The sequence below is a fragment of the Callithrix jacchus genome, chromosome 18 (assembly GCF_049354715.1).
Source record: "Callithrix jacchus isolate 240 chromosome 18, calJac240_pri, whole genome shotgun sequence".
Classification (NCBI taxonomy): Eukaryota; Metazoa; Chordata; class Mammalia; order Primates; family Cebidae; genus Callithrix; species Callithrix jacchus.
Genome location: NC_133519.1, coordinates 21,314,700 through 21,334,536, shown reverse-complemented (window position 1 = coordinate 21,334,536; position 19,837 = coordinate 21,314,700). Strand labels below are relative to the sequence as shown.

Genomic DNA, 19,837 nt, shown 5'->3' with positions numbered 1-19,837 from the left:
CCATATGTACTTCCAGTTGGAAATAAGACCAGGCGGTGAAAGCTATAGGTAAATACCCATGCTCCTCACTGATTCTCTTCCTTTGAGGGATGAGTTTGAAAACAGTCTGTATTATGATGACATGACTCACCTATGACTAGATTCTTTGTCATGAGGAATGGCAAGGAAATCACACAATTTTGCTTTATGTGAGGTTTGAAAAGAATTTTTTTCTCCTGCTAGGGAGAGGGGAAAGCATTTGCACAATCTGGTAGAAAGAGGGCATTGATAGTTTTCTTTCTATACATTTTTCATATCCAATAGTTACTGCCTGGCAGCCTGCCACACCTCCCCAGAGCTTCTCTCTGAATGTGAGGTGTGATTTAGAGTGGATAAGCTCTTAAAGGAGTGATATTTCCAGTGGTTCTTTCTGTGGGAAATAAAACGACAGCAGGTAAATTTGGGCCTTGTTATACGTAGAGCTGAGCATATAGCTACGACTAAGTGAACCACCCAGCACCTTCCCCAGAAGAGTATTAGCCAGAGCAACACACTGATTTCTCTTGAGCTCTTCACTGGCCGCTGGAAAGTTTTTGCAAGTATCCTTGTTTCTGGTCTGATTCCTATGTTTTGCTGGTTTCTGCTGATAAGTCGTTTTACCCTAACCTGAACAATTTTAACTGCAGAGCTAGGGCGGCTGTGTTGTGTTCAACAAACTGAGTACAATTGTTCCCCCTTAAATGTAGGAGATACATTTCAAGACTCCCAGTAAATGCCTGAAACCACAAATAGTACTAAACCATATTTCATTTTTTTCTACACATATATATCTATGATAGCATGTAATTTGTAAATTAGGCACAGTAAGAAATTAACAACAATAACTCATCATAAAATACATTATGGTTCTCACCGTTTTTCCTGTGATGATGTGAAGTAATACAATGCCTGTGTAATGAGACGAAGTGAGGTGAATGAGGTAGGCATTGTAATGCAGTGTTAGGCCACTATGCACCCCCTGAATCTAAGTCAGAAAACAGATCATGAGCTGTGAGTGACCCTGGATCTTCAGGCCTTAATGATGCTGATGGCTGGCAACAGGAGACCGTGTTGATGACTAATGGGTGAACAGCATATGCAGTGTGGATGTACCAAACAAAGGAATCATTCACATCCTGGTCCGCATGGAGGGACTCCAGATTTCACAGCACTTCTCAGAATCACACACTAAAACTTATGACATGTTTATTTCTGAAGTTTTTCATGAGGTATTTTGGGCATACAGTTGACTATTAGCTGTAACCTCAGAAATAAAAACTGTGAATGTAAAATTGACTCATTTCTTGGTGTACAATTCTTAAAATCATTAGAAATTCCAAACTGATGTCTTTTTGTATGCTCATTAGCATTGATTGCTGGTAGCATAGCAGCATAGAGTGATGGCTGGTAGCCCCTATGTAGATTCAGGATGGCAACTGGTCATTATCATGAAGACATTGATTAGAGGGTTGAGATCTCCTGTCTCACTCTGCAGACTCGGGGGTGAAGAGAAAGCCTGAAGGTTTTCAGTCACCAACAGCCAGTTATTTTCTTAATCAGTGGTGCATATGTAATAAAGCTTTCATAAAGACCCAAAGGGACTGGGCTTAGAGAGCTTCCAGTTTGCTGAATACATTGAGGTTCCTGGAGGATGGTGTGTCCTGGGAGGGCATGCAATCTTCATCCCACTTCCCCCCACACTTTGCACTGTGCATCTCTTCATCTGTACCTTTTGTGATGGCATTCATAGCACACTGGTAAATGTGTTTCCCTGAGTACTTTGAGGCATTCCAGCAATTCAATTTAACCCAAAGAGGGAGTTCTGGGGACCCCAATTCGTAGGGAGCAGTGGCCATCTTGAGCGTCATGATAGCCGTCTTGTGATCTTGTTGCTCAAGCTTCTGCTTCTCTTATCTAAGTTTCACGTTCTTCTTAGTCACGAGGCCAGCCTGCAGCCTCGTCTCCATGATTACTTTCTGACGTCAGAACTCAGAGCTTCCCGCCTTTGCTTGCTTATAAGCAGCTGCTTTGTACCTAATAAACGAGACTTGATCAGATCTTTGACTTGTCTCCATTCTTCACATCTCCTGTCTCTTTCTTAATCCCCACTCCCTCCCTAGGGTCTGCGTTGCTCGTCCCGCGGGTCGGGACAGACTGACGCCCAAACGTGGCGCTCGAGTACTAGGGGTACAGTGAGGGACGCGGTCGAGGTCAGCCGGCACAGAAGGATTGAGAAACCCGGAGGAAAGAGCATCGTGGGAGCCTGCCACGGACTTGCGCTCCGGTAAGCGGACGGCGAATATGGGAAAGGAAATCAGCCAGCATGAGTTGTTTATAGAGAGTTTAAGTAAGGCTTTAAAGGCGCGAGGAGTAAAGGTGAAAATAAAACAATTGTGTAAATATTTTGACTATATCCAGGATGTCTGCCCTTGGTTTCCCCAGGAAGGAACCATAGACCAAAAACAGTGGAAAAGGGTAGGAGATGCTTTGAAAGATTATTACAGTACTTTCAGACCCGAAAAGGTCCCAGTCACAGCTTTTTCTTATTGGAACTTAATAGATGAAATTTTAACTCAGAGACGCCACGATCCCCTCATTGCCAATGTAATCTCCCAGGGAGAGTCTCTCCTAAAAGTGGAACTTGATAAGAGCAACTTCGGCGGTGCTAAGAGTCCAGATGACTCCAAGCAATTGTCTGTAAATGAAGAGGCGCAGTTACCACAAGTTAATAAGGATGAGGATCTGATGTCTTTTGATAGTGACTCCGAGAAGGGAGCGCCGGGAGGGTCACAGTGCCCCTCCAAGAGCGAAAGTCCGCCTATAGAAAAAACCAAAAGAGGATCTAAAGGGCATACCCAAGGATCCGATAGACCTAAAGTTAAATCTTTAAACCAGAAAAAGAGATCCACTTGGTTAATGGAAAGGGCGAAAAATTCAGAAGACAAGGGCATAGATGAAGGAATAGACTGGGGTGACTTGGAGGATGAGGCAGCCCGATATAAAAACCAGGACTGGCCCCCCTATGGACCGCGACCTCCGCCTAACAGAGCGGGACCCTCGGCACCCCCAATAGCATGTCCCATTGTTGATCCCCAAAAAGAAACGAGAAAATCAATTCCCTAAAAGAACAGATAAGGCTTGAGGTAGAACACCAAGAGCTCATTGAACAGCTTGAAAAAATAAAGATGCTGCCCACAAAAGAGGATGTTAGTACCTCCCTTACCAGCATAAAACAAGGGCCAGATGAACCTTTTTCAGAGTTTGTACATCGCCTTATTACAGCGGCGGGCAGAATTTTTGGCAATGCAAATGCGGACACAGATTTTGTTAAACAACTAGCATTTGAGAATGCCAATGCTGCCTGCCAAGTGGCTATCCACCCTTATAAGAAGAAAACAGACCTCTCAGGGTATATACGCCTGTGTTCAGACATAGGTTCAGCTTATCAACAAGGACTAGCTATGGCTGCAGCCCTACAGGGCTATATTGTGAGACAGTTCTTATCTAATCAGTCAAAAAATAGGTGCTTTCAATGTGGTGCCAGTGGTCACTATGCTAAGGATTGTAATGCTGATAGGAAACTCTCCCTTAATACTAAAGTCCCTGGCTTGTGTCCCGGATGCAAGAGAGGGAAACATTGGGCCAATGAATGTAAATTGAAAAGAGATGCCCAAGGGCAACCACTTTCCCCACATCAGGGAAACAGAATGAGGGGCCAGCCCCAGGCCCCCAAGGAAAAACAAATCTATGGGGCAGTCAGCTTTGTTCCTCCAACCAACAATCCATTTCAAGCCTCTGCCGAGCCACAACAGGAAGTGCAGGATTGGACCTCTGTTCCACCTCCCACACAGTACTAACACCTGAAATGGGGGTTCAGGCATTGCCTACAGGCATCTTTGGGCCCCTGCCTGAAGGTTCTTTTGGACTTATTTTAGGGTGAAGTGGCCTCACTCTACAAGGCCTGCAAGTCCTCCCCAGAGTAATAGATAATGATTACACAGGAGAGATCAAAGTTATGGCAACCTCTCCTAAGGTCATAAGTACTGTCTCCCCTGGACAGAGATTTGCACAGCTCTTGCTTTTACCTCTTTGTAAAACCAGTAATAGAATTGTAAAAAGGGGCAAAGGTAACTTAGGCTTTGGTTCCTCTGACATCTATTGGGCAGAAGTGATATCTCCTAACAAGCCCATGATGACATTATGGCTAGATGGAAAGTTTACTGGGCTAGTAGATACCAGAGCAGATGTGACCATAATTAGCAAAACCCAGTGGCCTGTCACATGGCCGATAAGCGCTATTATCACTCATCTCACCGGTATTGGGCAGAGTAAGAATCCCAAGAAAAGTACAAAAATGCTAAAATGGGAAGATAAGAAAGGAAATCAAGGCCAAATCCAACCCTATATTGTTGCAGGCCGACCCTTCAACCTTTGGCGAAGGGATTTGCTAGCTCAGATAGGTATGGTCATAGGTAGCCCTAATGAGATCATTTTGCTGCCCAGATGCTTAAACATGGATACGTGCCCAGTACTGGGTTAGGAAAAAACCAAACTGGAATCTTAAGCTCTATAGAAACTAAATCAAAAACAGATAGGACAGGAATAGGACATTTTCAATAGGGGCCGTGGTCTGTCCTGTAGCCCATGCAGACAAAATTACCTGGTTGTCAGACAACCCCATATGGGTTGACCAATGGCCCCTCTCCTTAGAAACATTAGCTGCCGCACAACAACTGGTACAGGAACAGTTGCAAGCGGGGCATATAGAACCTAGCAATTCTCCTTGGAACATACCAATTTTCATTATAAGGAAAAAGTCAGGAAAATGGCGATTGCTACAAGATCTTAGAGAAGTTAATAAATCCATGATCCTCATGGGGGCCCTACAACCCGGGCTCCCTTCTCCCGTTGCCATACCCTTAAATTACTATAAGATTGTTATTGATTTAAAAGACTGTTTCTTTACCATTCCATTACATCCAGATGATCAAAAACGTTTTGCTTTCAGTGTGCCCTCTACCAATGGGCACACTGGTTAAGGAACCTATGAAAAGATATCACTGGAAAGTGTTACCTCAAGGCATGGCCAATAGTCCAACCTTGTGCCAATCTTTTGTTGCCTTAGCCATTCAACCTGTTAGACACCTGGAAAGAAATCTATATTTTCCATTATATGGATGATATTATTTTAGCAGGAAAAGTTGGACAGGATGTTTTGTCCTGTTTTAAAGCTTTGCAAACATCTCTTACTCAACATGGTCTGTTAATAGCTCCTGAAAAGGTGCAACTCACAGATCCCTATACATATTTAGGCTTCCAGCTAAAAGGAAACCAAATTACTACACAAAAGGTACAACTCAGGCTAGATAAACTGAAGACACTCAATGACTTTCAGAAGTTATTGGGAGATATTAATTGGCTGCTACCTCATTTGAAACTATGCAAAGCAGATCTCAAACCACTTTATGATATTCTAAACGGGGACCCAAACCCCACATCACCTCGTGAGTTAACCTCTGAAGGCATACAGGCTATTCAAACTGTAGAACATGCCATTAATCATCCAACCATCACCTTTGTAGATTATAGCAAGTTACTCCAATTTATCATTTACCAAACCTCATTATCCCCTACCGCTGTATTTTTGCAAACTGCTCTGCTCATGTCAAACCTCCCTAACATGCCAAAAAGAGTCCTTGAATCATACTACCTTATGGTAGCTAATCTAATTATCCAAGGCCAAATAATGGGCAAGGAATATTTTGGTTATGAACCTTCCTTAATTATCCAGCCATACAGTAAAGAACAAGTTCAGTGGCTCATGCAGACTACCGAAGCTTGGCCTATAGCATTGGCTTCCTTTTCAGGACAATTGGACAATCACTATCCCCCTCATAAGTTGATTACTTTTGCCAATAGACATGAATTTATCTTTCCAAAGGTCACAAAACCTGAACCCATTCCTAATGGACTCGTAGTGTTCACTGATGTTTTATCTACAGGTATAGCTGCCTATGTCACTCAAGGCCGTACTGTGCAATTTCAAACCCAATCATTCTCAGCTCAACTTACTGAGTTACAAGCAGTCATAGCAGTATTCTCTGCTTTCCCTAATCAACCCTTAAACATTTACACCGATAGTGCATACATTGCTCAATCCATACCTAATTTAGAGACAGCTCCCATCATCAAACATACCTCTTCAGCTGCAAAATTATTCAAACAATTACAACAGTCCATCATCAGCAGAACCCATCCTTTTTTTATTGGACACTTGCAGGCCCACTCAGGATTGCCTGGACCACTGTCACAAGGCAATCAACAAGCGGCTAGCCACCCGCGTTTTTCACGCATATGCCACAGGAATTAAAAATCCATTATCTCAAGCTCAACATACACACAACCTACACCACCTTAATGCTCACTCCCTTAGATTATTACATCGTATTACCAGGGAACAAGCTAGACAAATAGTTAAGGAATGTACACAATGTGCCACCCATTTACCTGTGCCCCATCTATGGGTCAACCCTAGGGGCCTAGTCCCCAATGCACTCTGGCAGATGGATGTAACCCATGTTTCAGAATTTGGCAACCTTAAATATGTTCATGTGTGCATTGATACCTGTAGTGGATATGTGTTTGTCACACTCCAAACAGGAGAAGCCACTAAACATGTCATTGGACACCTGCTGTCTGCTTCTGCCACCCTTGGCTGTCCACAAAAAATTAAGACCGATAATGGACCAGGGTATACCAGCACAGCCTTTGCCCGATTCTGCTCTCAATTAAACATACAGCATATAACCGGCATACCCTATAATCCTCAAGGCCAAGGAATAGTTGAGAGAACTCATCTCACCTTAAAACTTACTCTTCAAAAAATAATAAAGGGGGAATGGTACCTTATCAAGGGGTCCCCCAGAAACCTCATAGCACATTCACTATTTACACTCAATTTTTTAACTTTAGACAAAAATGGACACTCCGCTGCAGAACGCCATTGGCAATCAGAAACTCAAATGAAATTTGCATCCGTAATGTGGAAGGATCCTGTGACCGGCTCCTGGCATGGTCCTGACCCCGTATTGATTTGGGGTAGAGGATCAGTCTGTGTATATGCAAAGGAAGCAGATTCTGCCAGATGGTTGCCAGAAAGATTAGTAAAACAAATAGACAGTAAGGGAACATCAGGGTGTGAGGATAATAACCCCTCCCAGGGAATATCTTAAGCCCTGAGGATTATACCCTGTTCCCCTTCCCAGTTTTGATGTTATAGCAGGTAGAAACAAGAAGGTGATCCAGTTCATTCCTCTACTAGCTACCCTCGGAGTCACTGCTGCCTTTACCACAGGAACTGCAGGTTTAGGTTATTCCTTACGCTCTTACCACCAACTTTCCCTTCAACTAAATAATGATGTTGATTTACTCTCATCCACCATACAAATCATTCAAGACCAGCTTGATTCCCTAGCTGAAGTGGTCCTGCAAAACCGCTGGGGCCTAGATCTGCTTACTGCCAAAAAAGGAAGGCTGTGCCTTGCATTAGATGAAAAATGCTGCTTCTATGCCAACCGTTCTGGAGTTGTCAGAGATAAAATAAAAACCCTGCAAGAAGACTTGGCTGAAAGAAGAAAGGCACTCTACGATAATCCGCTATGGGGGGGGTTGAATGGGTTCCTCCCCTATCTCCTCCCCCTCCTCGGCCCTTTTGTCGGGTTCCTCCTACTCCTCACTGTTGGACCTCTTATCTTCAACAAGGTCATGGCTTTTGTTAAACAACAAATTGACGCCATAAAAATGCAACCTCTACAGGTCCATTACCATAAGCTGGAAATGGCCGACCGGGAAATAGAGATGGATCAAGGTTACGGTAGAAGCTCAATGAGCACCGCCAACCATCTCTGACATTGCCTGGTGAGATGGACCAGTTAGCCAATGACGGGCAACCTGAGAGCCTGGCAGTAAGATGCTCCCGCCTAAGACAGGAGACTGGGATACAAATCCCGCTCACCCTATGATGGGTAAGGGTAAAAGCATCATTGCAGGTGTGTCTCTTGACCAAAGACAGGCATGGTTCCCACAGGCAGCTGGCCAAATGAAATAAAATAAAAAAGGGGGACCTGTAGGGAGCAGTGGCCATCTTGAGCATCATGATAGCCGTCTTGTGATCTTGTTGCTCAAGCTTCTGCTTCTCTTATCTAAGTTTCACGTTCTTCTTAGTCACGAGGCCAGCCTGCAGCCTCGTCTCCATGATTACTTTCTGACATCAGAACTCAGAGCTTCCCGCCTTTGCTTTGTACCTAATAAATGAGACTTGAGCAGATCTTTGACTTGTCTCCATTCTTCACGTCTCCTGTCTCTCTCTTAATCCCCACTCCCTCCCTAGGGTCTGCGTTGCTTGTCCCGTGGGTTGGGACACCAATTGAACCCCAGATTGAAGCCAGTTGGTCAGAAGTTCTGCAGTTGCAGACTTAGGACTGATGTAGGAAGGCAGTCTCATGGGACTGAGCTCTTTACCTGTGGAATCTGATGGTATCTGCAGATAGAGTATGAAAACTGAATTAGAGGACCCCCAGCTTGTGTCATCTGCAGAAATGATTGCTTGCTTGTTGGTGGGGAAAAGCCTTCCCCACATTTGATCATGGAAGCCTTCTTTGTTGATGATTGTTGCTGTGGTGTGAGAGCAGAGAAAAACATGGCAAGTATGTCTTTTCTACACTTGTCATGGATAAGGGAACTACTGTATACTCTGTTTAAACTGCTTTTCATATTTTGGTTCAGAAATTATGCTCTTTGGTCACTCATCACACCTGTTCTGATAACAATACCATTTTTAGCCAATGTCATCGGTCTTGGCTAGGATGACTTGTATACTGCAGTTCACTTGTAGATATCAAATTTTAATAAATTTATTCTTTGCATTTAATAAATATAGACTAAGGGAAGTAAGAGTTCTTATGCTCTAATCACATACCAGTAGGTATAGTTTATATTAATTCTAATAAGGTCTCAGGTATGCTCCCAAAAGAATGCTTTGTAACAAAGCGTCAGTCCTATACTTTAAAGAAAAATGGTCTAAGGCATGCACACAAGTGTGCATAATTTATTTTATGAAATAGAAGCTTGCTCTGTTTTCCAAACTGGTCTCAAACTTCTGGGTTTCTCAAGTGATCCTCCTGCCTCAGTCTCCCAAGTAGTTGAGATTACAGGCATGCATGACTGTGCCTTCTTACATTTTTAATATTCTATATATTTATTATTGATTTACAATGCATTTTATCTTTTCCTTTAATCCTGAGAGTTCTGATGAATCTGCAGTCAGGTAGGATTTTACAGATTTGAAAAATTATATTAACTAAGGAAATATAGGTGGAAGAAACTAATTGAGTGTTGTATTCTGGGCTAAATACCCTATTATGTGCTATGCATTTATCTCATAAAGCCATCACAGCATCTGTGTTTTTGTGACCTACTGTTTATTAAATAGGCAACTGTGGTTTGGAGAGGTTGATTAATTGGCTCATGACCCCATAGTTAACAAAGTAGCTGACTCACAGTTAAACCATCAGCTGCCTGGCTTCCAAATCTTTCCTTTACTCCTCAGCATAGATGGATAAAGATCTGTACAGCAACTGGATCAAGATATATGTTAGAATAAGATTAATGAATATAGTCAAATCTAGTTATATGTTAACTCTCATTTATGGTTATTGTTAGAAATGAGGTTGGTCTAACAGTTTGTCCTAGTAAATTTGACAATTTCAGTGGTAAACAATATCTTATCTTTACCATCAAAGGTTTTATCTTTACCTTAAAAGGCAGTGTAAAGGTTTGGCCATAGAATTGTAAATTTTACAAAACAAGATTAGACAAGTCTTATAGAGAAATTACTTGACTTCCCAATTTGGTTTTCCCTTTAGGCTAGTATTTCTGCCTACTTCCACAATACTCTTCTTTAGTCTTTTTTTTTCTTTTTCCATGACATTTCCATAACCTTCTCTTGATGGTTTAAAGCATTCTTCTCTGCTTTTGGTGTTTCTTTTGTTCTATTATTTTTTCAAATTCTGCCAACTATGTATCCCCAATTCTCCTATAGACAATCAAAACACGCAGGATTTCAGAATTTTAAGGAATCACAGGACAAATTAAAATAACTTCCAGTACTTCAATATGTGTTAAACATTCTGGTCAAGTGTTTTTCTAGATAGAGAACCTGAGACTCAAATAGATTAGGATAGTTTTCTTTTTGGGCATAGGAAGTGGCAGAAATGAGATTTAAACTCATTTTAAAGCCCAGTACTCGTTCTTCTTTTTTTCTTTTATGGGCATGTTGTTGTTGATGATGATGATGATGATGTTGTTGTTGATGTTGCTGTTGTTGACAGAGTCTTGCTCTCTCGCCCAAGCGTGAGTGCAGTGGTGCAGTCTAGGCTCACTGCAACCTCTGCTGCCTGAGTTGTAGCAATTCTCCTGCCTCAGCCTTTCAAATAGCTGGGGTTACAGCCACTCCGTGGTGGCTCACACCTGTAATCCCAGCACTTTGGGAGGCTGAGGTAGACAGATTTGGGGGTCAAGAGATCCAGATCATCCTGGGCAAAATGGTGAAAATCAGTCTACTAAAAATATAAAACAAATTAGCTGGGCATGGTGGCAGGTGCCTGTAGTCCCAGCAACTTGGGAGGCTGAGGCAGGAAAATTGCTTGAACATGGGAGGTGGAGGTTGCAGTGAGCCAAGATCATGAAATTGCACTCTAGCCTGGTGACAGAGCGAGACTCTGTTTCAGATGATGATGATGATGATGATGACGACGATGACAACAATGATACAAAGCAGGAGTGAGTCTGGTGCACCCAGTGGGGGGATAGAATGAAAATTATTAACTGTTAAACCCAATGGCAATGGCTAAGAATGGAATGAGCAGGGGAGGCCAAGTTTGAGGAGAAATAATACTTTATTGGATAGGAATATAAATTCTTCAGCAAGAGATCAGAATATTGGAGTTTATGGCAAGTTTAATAAAGATAAATTACAAAGATGAAGAACACAAGATGTTGGGAATTTACAAAGGCACATTAAAATAAAGGGAGCTTTAAACACATTGCTGCATTTTTTAAAATCAATAACTGACAAACTTGCTGTATTTTTTAAAATCAATAACTGACAAACTTGAATATTTTTACTGAAAGATGCTAAAACATTTTGAGACACTGAGGAGTTTCTACAGCAGATTGAAATGTGGTATCACGTGCTTTCATTATGACTTACAGAGGGGTGGCTTAGAGCTTCTTGAGTACTAGGCTAGAGATTGCTGAACAACATAGATCTGAAGCCCAGGGCAGGTGCCTCCTCACCTCTGCTTCTTTTCATAATTCACTGATGGCCTTCCAATGTTCACGTAGGCTGGGTCAGGAGCATGATTGACTGGCCAATCAGTCTTGAAGTTCGGTTGGGTAATCGGAGGTGTGTCTATGCTGGGGGCAGTTGATGGAGACTCCAGTTAGCTTTTTATTCAGGAGCAGGGATGTAGAGAGCCACTCCTGGTCATTTGAGGCCATCCTTTCAGGAACGTGTGCTTTCATAGATTGAAGATTTGAATATTGGAGACTGCCATGGAGCCCTGCACAAGTGGAATCTGGAAGCCCATAGAAAGAAAGATATTTAGATAGTACTTAGGAAAATAGAGGTACAACTACCAGGACTCTGTTTTTCCAGAAGCCTCTCTTCTTAAACATCTGAGTGCCTATGAAGGTTTTTTTTTTGAGAGGGAGTCTCACTCCATCACCCAGGCTGGAGTGCAGTGGCATGATCTTGGCTCACCACAACCTCTGCCTCCACGTCAAACATAATAGCCTCCCTAGTAGCTGAAATTACAGGTGTTTGCCACCATATCTGGCTATTGTGTGCATTTTTAGTGGAAAGGGGGTTTCACCATGTTGGCCAGGCTGGTCTTGAGCTCCTGACCTCAAGTGATCTGCTCCCCTTGGCCTCCCAAAGAGCTGGGATTTTAGGCATGAGCCCACTACGCCTGACCCTACCTGTGAAGGATTTAAGGGCTTCTTAGTTAACATGGACTTGAAAAGTGTAGGACATATAGAGTATTATTGAATTTTTATTACTGTTAATGTGTTACTCTTTCTGGGAAGAGTATTCTAAAAGAGAACATACCCCTTTGTTATTAGACTTTTGTGCACTTAGCATTCACACGTTTCAAATATTGCAGGTGATTTCCCATAATGTTTTGGGACAGAGAAAAGCAATGGGACCTTCTTAAGTGGTTTCTTTTTAAAAAAAAATTTTATTTTTATTTATTTATTTTTGCAAAATGATGTCTTAATAATTAATCAAACAGCAGAAAACCTAGGCAAGTTGCTTCTTTCTTCGTGGAGAAGTTGGCAGGATAACTGGAATCCTAGGAGCTCCTCTATGTTCAGTCTGAGAGGCAGAACAAAAAAAAAGTGGACTTTTTCATTCCAAATCATGGAGGTAATGTATAGAGAAGTGATATCCACATTTTAAGAACAGGGAAAGTAGCTGTGTAAAAGAGGTAGAACTACACACTCTAGGAGACAACATAGAGACACTTGCCCAGTCCTGAGTTCAGAATTTTGTTCTTGAGATGAATATAAAAGCACCCAAATGTCAAGAAAAATGTTCTTCTTGTGATAAGGAATCTACCCTGACATTATTTTTAAAAAGAGGTCAAGTCTTGAAGCACTGATTCTCAGATTTTTTTTGGAACACTGTCCTTTGTGAGAATCTGAAGCTATGGACCTTCTTCTTCCCACAAAAATTTGTAATTGTGCATAAAATTTCCACTAGTTTATGGACCTCTATTTAGACCTTTGATTTAGTGTGGGTGACCACTCCCCTCGGTAAGGCAGGCGAGGAAGAATGTTCGGTTCCTTTCCTCTGGCCGATCTTTTTTTTTTTCTTCTCCTCGCACGGTCCAACAGATGCACTCGGCCTCCCAGGGGCTGGCGGGACTGGCCTGCCCCCGGCCCAGAGGCCAGTTCACAGGGGCAAGCCTCACTCTGCCTTATTTGCTGCTTCTCAAGACTGCCAACCCTCTTCTTAAGTGGTTTCTATGCTAAGGAATCAAGACTGCCAATTTGAAGTAACACAGATTAGTCTTTTAACCAAAGATAGAAAATGGACAAGAAGTGGTGGATCTTTCTGCCTTTAGGTCATCAGGTTTCTTCCAGTTTAGGTAACAAAAATTACATCATTTATTAGTTGAATTTAATAAATTCAACCCACCTCAGCCTCTCAAAGTGCTGGGGTTACAGGCATGAGTTGCCACATTCAGCCTTAATAGTTGTTTAATCTGAATAAATAGATAAATAAAATAATACAACTTCAGAATAGATAATTTGTCAGGGTAAATTAGCATCAGGCTCTGGTATATACTGGCTGTCAATATTTGTTATGGAGATCAAGGTCAGTTTTCATTGACTATTGTATGTATTTAGACAGGTAGAAATGTAAAAATAGGTAACCAAAATCTATTTTTACAACAGAGACCATGTTTTAATTATATCAAGAAACATTATTTAATGTACAGTTAGCTGACCCTTTCCCAAATTGTGGTTTTGTTTTTTGGAGGGAGAAGCTGAATATGAGCAGGCAGTTCAAAATGTTGTAAAGAAATCAACTTGCTCATTTTCATTGTATATTTTTTCTCTAAAGCATATTCCACAAACTGTGTGTTGATTCACGCCCTGAGCCGGATGATGACAACTTGACTGTTACCACCAAGGTAAAGTGGCCTCTTGTAAAACCAATTTTCTCAGTCAAGTTTTGCATATTATTGACTTTTAAAATTTTGCAGTAGTTTATCTGTCTTTTTTTATGTTGGTAATAAAAAGTTGGTCAGAGAAAAGCATAGACATGGCTAACTGATTAAAAAAATTGTTTAACCTTGTTAACTAACAAAAGATGGATTAAGTACTGTCACAGGGACTGAAAGAAAATGAACTGGAAAATACATAGTGGCAGGAAAATCACATTAGAAAATGCTTTTCCCAATAAAGGAAATATAAAATTTGGTTAAGGTTTATTTGGATACAAATTAATATTGGCTTTTAAATCATACTGGTGTTACTTTCATAATATTTATGCCAGTATAAATCTTCAGTGAATGAAATTACTTGTAGCTATCATGGAATCTCCCTGGCACTTTTTATTGGCAAAACTGTACAGCACGTGGCATATACCTTTTTTGGACCCTTATTATTATGATATCATATAGTTGTTAGGAAAGATTTTTTTTCTACTTCTATTACTTCTTCTGTAATGAGACTAAAATAATGTTAAAATTTGTAGAAAACTAGCTGAGTATGGTGGTGTATGCCTGTAGTCCCAGCTACTGGGGGTTTGAGGCAGGAGGATTACCTGAGCCCAGGAGTTTGAAAACAGCCTGGGCAGCATAACCAGATTGTATCTTCTTCAAAAATATAAATTGGAGAAATGTAAACATTTACATTTATGTTATCAAACTTTGTATTACAAATGGATTTTGTGTGTTATAATAAGTTGTCCAAAAAGGGTATATGCAAAACACTTCATCAAATGAATAACATGTATTTTACTGTGAATAACCAGTCATATAAGCAGACTCTTAATACCAATATGGTGAGACTTTAACGCCATAATTTTGTCATTGTAGTTTATTTAAAATATCCACTCAAAGTCTTTATATTACATCAGGAAATTTAAATTTTCAGAACTTCTATATTTAGTTGTTTAAATAATCACTTGAAGTCCCTGCATACCTTGAGCTCCTGGAGGTCACAGACATATTTTTGTGTATCCTGGAGTACCTGAAATAGTCTTCCATGTAAGAAGCATTGTCATTGTTGCTTTTTTGCTATGGAGTTTCACGTTGTCACCCAGGCTGGAGTGCAGTGGTGGGATCTTGGCTCACTGCAGTCTCCACTTCCTGGGCTCAGGTGATCCCCCTACCTCAACCATCCAAGTAGCTGGGACCGTAGGCCTTTGCCATCATGCTTGGCTGAGTCTTGTACTTTTTGTAGAGATGGGGTTTTGCCTTGTTGCTCATGCTGGCCTTTAACTGTTGGACTCATGATATTCCCACCTCAGCCCTTCAAAGTACTGCGGTTACAGGCATGAGTTGCCACATTCAGCCTTAATAGTCATTTAATCTGAATAAATAGACAAATGAATTTTTATATAATGGAATGTTATAAGTAATATACATAATATATCTATTGATTAAATGCTACAGTTGAAAAATACTGCTTACATTTGTATTATTTTTTAATGTTTAAAGATGTATAAGTATTGATGTGTTATTTTGAGAAATTATGCCATAAATATAAAGAAAATATATTAGAAATAGGTCATTAATAGCAAAGAGGGTTACAATATATTTTCTTTTTTATTTTTATTTTTATCTTTTTGACTGTGAGACAATTTCTTTTCTTTTTTCTTTTTTTTTAAATTTTTTATTGCATTTTAGGTTTTGGGGTACATGTGCAGAACATGTAAGACAGTTGCATAGGTACACACATGGCAGTGTGTTTTGCTTTCTTTCTCCCCTTCACCCACATTTGGCATTTCTCCCCAGGCTATCCCTCCCCAGCTCCCCCCCAGCCCTGCCCTTTTCCCCCCAAAAGACCCCAGTGTTTAGTACTCCCCACCCTGTGTCCATGTGATCTCATTTTTCATCACCTGCCTATGAGTGAGAATATGCGGTATTTCATTTTCTGTTCTTGTGTCAGTTTGCTGAGAATAATGTTCTCCAGATTCATCCATGTCTCTACAAATGACACGAACTCATCATTTCTGATTGCTGCATAATATTCCATGGTGTATATGTGCCACATTTTTCCAATCCAGTCTATCATCAATGGGCATTTGGGTTGATTCCAGGTCTTTGCTATTGTAAATAATGCTGCAATGAACATTCGTGTGCATGTGTCCTTATAGTGGAACGATTTATATTCCTTTGGATATACACCCAGTAATAGGATTGCTGGGTCAAATGGAATTTCTATTTCTAAGGCCTTGAGGAATCGCCACACTATCTTCCACAATGGTTGAACTAATTTACACTCCCACCAACAGTGTAAAAGTGTTCCTTTTTCTCCACATCCTCTCCAGCATGTCACCAGAGTTTTTAATGATCGCCATTCTAACTGGCGTGAGATGGTATCTCAATGTGGTTTTGATTTGCATCTCTCTGATGACCAGTGATGATGAGCATTTTTTCATATGATTGTTGGCCTCATATATGTCTTCTTTCATAAAGTGTCTGTTCATATCCTTTGCCCATTTTTGAATGGGCTTGTTTGTTTTTTTCCTGTAAATCTGTTTACGTTCTTTGTAAATTCTGGATATCAGCCCTTTGTCAGATGGGTAAACTGCAAACATTTTTTCCCATTCTGTTGGTTGCCGATTCACTCTATTGACTGTTTCTTTTGCCATGCAGAAGCTGTGGAGTTTCATTAGGTCCCATTTGTCTATTTTGGCTTTTGTTGCCAATGCTTTTGGTGTTTTGTTCATGAAGTCCTTGCCTACTCCTATGTCCTGGCTGGTTTTGCCTAGATTTTCTTCTAGGGTTTTTATGGTGCCAGGTCTTATGTTTAAGTCTTTAATCCACCTGGAGTTAATTTTAGTGTAAGGTGTCAGGAAGCGGTCCAGTTTCTGTTTTCTGCACATGGCTAGCCAGTTTTCCCAACACCATTTATTAAACAGGGAATCCTTTCCCCATTGCTTGTTTTTGTCAGGTTTATCAAAGATTGTATGGTTGTAGATATGTTGTGTTGCCTCCGATGCCTCTGTTTTGTTCCATTGGTCTATATCTCTGTTTTGGTACCAGTACCATGCTGTTTTGATTACTGTAGCCTTGTAGTATAGTTTGAAATCCGGTAGTGTGATGCCCCCCGCTGTGTTCTTTTTGCTTAGAATTGACTTGGCTATGTGGGCTCTCTTTTGGTTCCATATGAAGTTCATGGTGGTTTTTCCCAGTTCTGCGAAGAAAGTCAATGGTAGCTTGATGGGGATAGTGTTGATTCTGTAAATTACTTTGGGCAATATAGCCATTTTCACGATATTGATTCTTCCTAACCATGAACATGGAATGTTCCTTCATCTGTTTGTGTCCTCTCTTATTTCGTTGAGCAGAGGTTTGTAATTTTCCTTGAAGAGGTCCCTTACGTTCCTTGTGACTTGTATTCCTAGGTATTTTATTCTTTTTGTAGCAATTGTGAATGGCAGTTCATTCTTGATTTGGCTTTCTTTAAGTCTGTTATTGGTGTAGAGGAATGCTTGTAATTTTTGCACATTGATTTTATATCCTGAGACTTTGCTGAAGTTGCTTATCAGTTTCAGGAGTTTTTGGGCTGAGGTGATGGGGTCTTCTAGGTATACTATCATGTCGTCTGCAAATAGAGACAATTTGGCTCCACCTTTCCTATTTGAATGCTCTTTATTTCTTTTTCTTGCCTGATTGTTCTGGCTAGAACTTCCAGTACTATATTGAATAGGAGTGGTGAAAGAGGGCATCCTTGTCTAGTGCCAGATTTCAAAGGGAATGCTTCCAGTTTTTGCCCATTCAGTATGATATTGGCTGTTGGTTTGTCATAAATAGCTTTTATTACTTTGAGATACGTTCCATCGATACCGAGTTTATTGAGGGATTTTAGCATAAAGGGCTGTTGAATTTTGTCAAATGCCTTCTCTGCATCAATTGAGATAATCATGTGGTTTTTGTTTTTGGTTCTGTTTATGTGGTGAATTATGTTTATAGACTTGCGTGTGTTGAACCAGCCTTGCATCCATGGGATGAAGCCTCCTTGATCATGATGGATAAGTTTTTTTATTTGCTGTTGCAATCGGCTTGCCAATATTTTATTGAAGATTTTTGCATCTGTGTTCATCATGGATATTGGCCTGAAGTTTTCTTTTCTTGTTGGATCTCTGCCAGGTTTTGGTATGAGGATGATGTTGGTCTCATAAAATAATTTGGGAAGGATTCCCTCTTTTTGGATTATTTGGAATAGTTTCAGAAGGAATGGTACCAGCTCCTCTTTGTGTGTCTGGTAGAATTTGGCTGTTAATCCATCTGGACCTGGGCTTTTTCTGTGTGGTAGGCTCTTAATTGCTGCCTTGACTTCTGACCTTGTTATTGGTCTATTCATAGTTTCAGCTTACTCCTGGTTTAGGCTTGGGAGAACACGGGAGTCCAGGAATTTATCCATTTCTTCCAGGTTTACTAGTTTATGTGCATAGAGTTGTTTGTAATATTCTCTGATGATGGTTTGAATTTCTGTGGAATCTGTGGTGATTTCCCCTTTATCATTTTTTCTTGCATCTGTTTGGTTGTTCTCTCTTTTCTTTTTTATCAATCTGGCTAGTGGTCTGTCTATTTTGTTGCTCTTTTCAAAAAACCAGCTCTTGGATTTATTGATTTTTTGAAGGGTTTTTCGTGTCTCTATCTCCTTCAGTTCAGCTCTGATCTTAGTTATTTCTTGTCTTCTACTTTGGTTTTGAGTTTTTTTTATCTTGCTCCTCTAGCTCTTTCAATTTTGATGATAGGGTGTCAATTTTGGATCTCTCCATTCTCCTCATATGGGGACTTATTGCTATATGTTTTCCTCTAGTTACTGCTTTAAATGCCAGAGATTCTGGCATGTTGTGTCTTCATTCTCATTGGTTTTGAAGAACTTCTTTATTTCTTCCTTCATTTCGTTGTTTACCCAGTCAACATTCAAGAGCCAGTTGTTCAGTTTCCATGAAGCTGTGTAGTTCTGGGTTGGTTTCTGAATTCTGAGTTCTAACTTGATTGCACTATGGTCTGAGAGACTGTTTATTATGATTTCAGTTGTTTTGCATTTGCTGAGGAGTGCTTTACTTCCAATTATGTGGTCAATTTTAGAGTAGGTGTGATGTGGTGCTGAGAAGAATGTATATTCTGTGGATTTGGGGTGGAGAGTTCTGTAAATGTCTATCAGGTTTGCTTGTTCCAGGTCTGAGTTCAAGCCCTGGATATCCTTGTTGATTTTCTGTCTGGTTGATCTGTCTATCGACAGTGGAGTGTTAAAGTCTCCCACTATTATTGTGTGGGAGTCTAAGTCTTTTTGTAAGTCATTAAGAACTTGCCTTATGTATCTGGGTGCTCCTGTATTGGGTCCATATATGTTTAGGATTGTTAGCTCTTCTTGTTGTATCAATCCTTTTACCATTATGTAATGGCCTTCTTTGTCTCTATTAATCTTTGTTACTTTAAAGTCTATTTTATCAGAGATGAGAATTGCAACTCCAGCTTTTTTTTTTAATCTCCATTTGCTTGATCTTTCTCCATCCCTTTATTTTGAGCCTTTGTGTATCCTTGCATGTGAGATGGGTTTCCTGGATACAGCACACTGATGGGTTTTTGTTTTTTATCCAATTTGCCAGTCTGTGTCTTTTGATTGGTGCATTTAGTCCATTTACATTTAGGGTTAGTAGTCTTATGTGTGAATTTGATACTGCCATTTTCATGCTAGCTGGCTGTTTTGCCTGTTAGTTGATATAGATTCCTCATTATGTTGGAATGGCCGGTACTAGTTGTTCCTTTCTATGTGTAGTGCCTCTTTCAGGAGCTCTTGTAAAGCAGGCCCGGTGGTGACAAAATCTCTGAGTACTTGCTTGTTTGCAAAGGATTTTATTTTTCCTTCACTTCTGAAGCTCAGTTTGGCTGGATATGAAATTCTGGGTTGAAAGTTCTTTTCTTTAAGGATGTTGAATATTGGCCCCCATTCTCTTCTGGCTTGTAGAGTTTCTGCCGAGAGATCTGCTGTGAGTCTGATGGGC

General features: G+C 40.6%; 1 protein-coding gene across 10 annotated transcripts in view; it reads left to right on the top strand.

Annotated features, from left to right (window-relative positions):
• Positions 1 to 19,837, top strand: part of LOC144580244 (putative ankyrin repeat domain-containing protein 20A2) — a 124,517-nt gene that overhangs the window by 59,512 nt on the left and 45,168 nt on the right. For 5 of the 10 annotated variants that reach the window (XM_078356139.1, XM_078356138.1, XM_078356137.1 and 2 more), the window contains exons 2-3: positions 2,139 to 2,302; positions 13,709 to 13,778. In XM_078356139.1, coding sequence (XP_078212265.1) covers positions 2,139 to 2,302; positions 13,709 to 13,778 — 234 coding nt within the window. Of the gene's footprint in view, positions 1 to 2,061; positions 2,303 to 13,708; positions 13,779 to 19,837 lie in introns of those variants that run through there. The other 5 variants (XR_013529463.1, XR_013529461.1, XR_013529462.1 and 2 more) reach the window with 3 other exon arrangements.